At 30.7% G+C, this 1,362-nt stretch overlaps 1 protein-coding gene across 1 annotated transcript in view; it reads left to right on the top strand.

Annotated features, from left to right (window-relative positions):
• Nucleotides 1–452: 452 nt before the first annotated feature.
• LOC107884563 overlaps nt 453–1,362 on the top strand; it is a 6,996-nt gene continuing 6,086 nt past the window's right edge. Inside the window, exon 1 of the mRNA XM_016806966.1 lies at nt 453–653. Coding sequence (XP_016662455.1) covers nt 453–653 — 201 coding nt within the window. The remainder of the gene's footprint in view (nt 654–1,362) is intronic.

The following is a 1,362-nucleotide window of genomic DNA, read 5'->3' as shown; positions in this document are numbered from 1 at the left end:
CATATTACCGTACGTATACCATATTATTGCACATGCACAATATTATTGTGCACACTACTAATCATGGCTTAAGATAAACAGGTTACGAAACCACCCATTAAAACTATACAACAGAAATGATGCCCAAAGATTCTCGAATATAAACAGCTGATGGTTTGTGCGAGAATAGTAGCTAGCGTTCTTGCGGCCAAAAACAATATTATTTATTATAAATGTTATCTTTAAACATTTACCCGCGAATTTTTATTGATGGATATTTGGCATGACATATTATAGGTATATTATTTGTTATGATATTTGGGATTTGGATTAAAGATTACAATACAATACAATCCTCAATAATTTGCTTATGTAATGTTGCAATAATTTCCATTTTTCATCGTTTTACTTTTTGCCTTTTTAGTAGTTTACTTTGTACACTTATTTTGTACTATATTTTTCTTTATTCCAATATGGTTTCCAACAAGTGTTGTGTTCCTGGCTGTAGTAAAAGTGCTGCATCTAAATTTGGTGTTCCTGAAAACATGATGAATGTTTGGGAAAATATTATTGGGTGTCCTTTAAACAGGAATTCAAGAGTTTGTGCAAACCACTTTAAACCTAGTGATATTACATCAACATGGGAGTCTGGTAATGGTAGTAGCCAAATCTCGGTATGTCTATTGAAATCATATATGATTACCTAATACAATTAGAATTAATGTGAAATTATATTTTTATAATAAATAAATATATGAATATATATTATATTATATATTATTACTAGCTGATCTCGTGCACTTCGTTGCCCGTTTAATGTACCAACTCTATATGACTCGAACTTTGTAAAATGTATCTTAACTTTTCCGTTTCCCAGAATAAAAATTCTGATTCGCAGCAGTATATTATCAGGTAGGCAATCTACCTACGGTAGATCGCGGACCCCGTGCTGTTTGTACGTAGGTATATGATTTAACTATAAAATATCAAAGTTATACCAAGTTTGTCGTATTCCACCTATGGTAGATTAATATAATCAATTAATACAAAATCCTAACCTAACATAACTACTAATATCAGATGAATAAAAAAAACCAAATTTAACCATTCCTAAATTAGTCTGTCTTCTTCCAGTTACAGCCAAAATATGTACCTTGTATATTTTGTGTTGCATATTCAGTAATAAGAAATTTAAGCTGTTTTGAACAATTGATATTATGTGTCTTACCTATCGTATAAAAAAAAACCAAATTTAACCATTCCTAAATAAGTCAGTCTTCTTCCCAGAGGTTTAATCTACACACAAACATTCATACCAAGCTGAACCCGTGCACTCCGTTGTCCGTAAAAAATTGCAACTTAAAAAATTATGATTGTTCAACT

This window comes from Acyrthosiphon pisum, chromosome X, assembly GCF_005508785.2.
Source record: "Acyrthosiphon pisum isolate AL4f chromosome X, pea_aphid_22Mar2018_4r6ur, whole genome shotgun sequence".
NCBI lineage: Eukaryota > Metazoa > Arthropoda > Insecta > Hemiptera > Aphididae > Acyrthosiphon > Acyrthosiphon pisum.
This window is presented reverse-complemented; position numbering and strand designations above follow the sequence as displayed.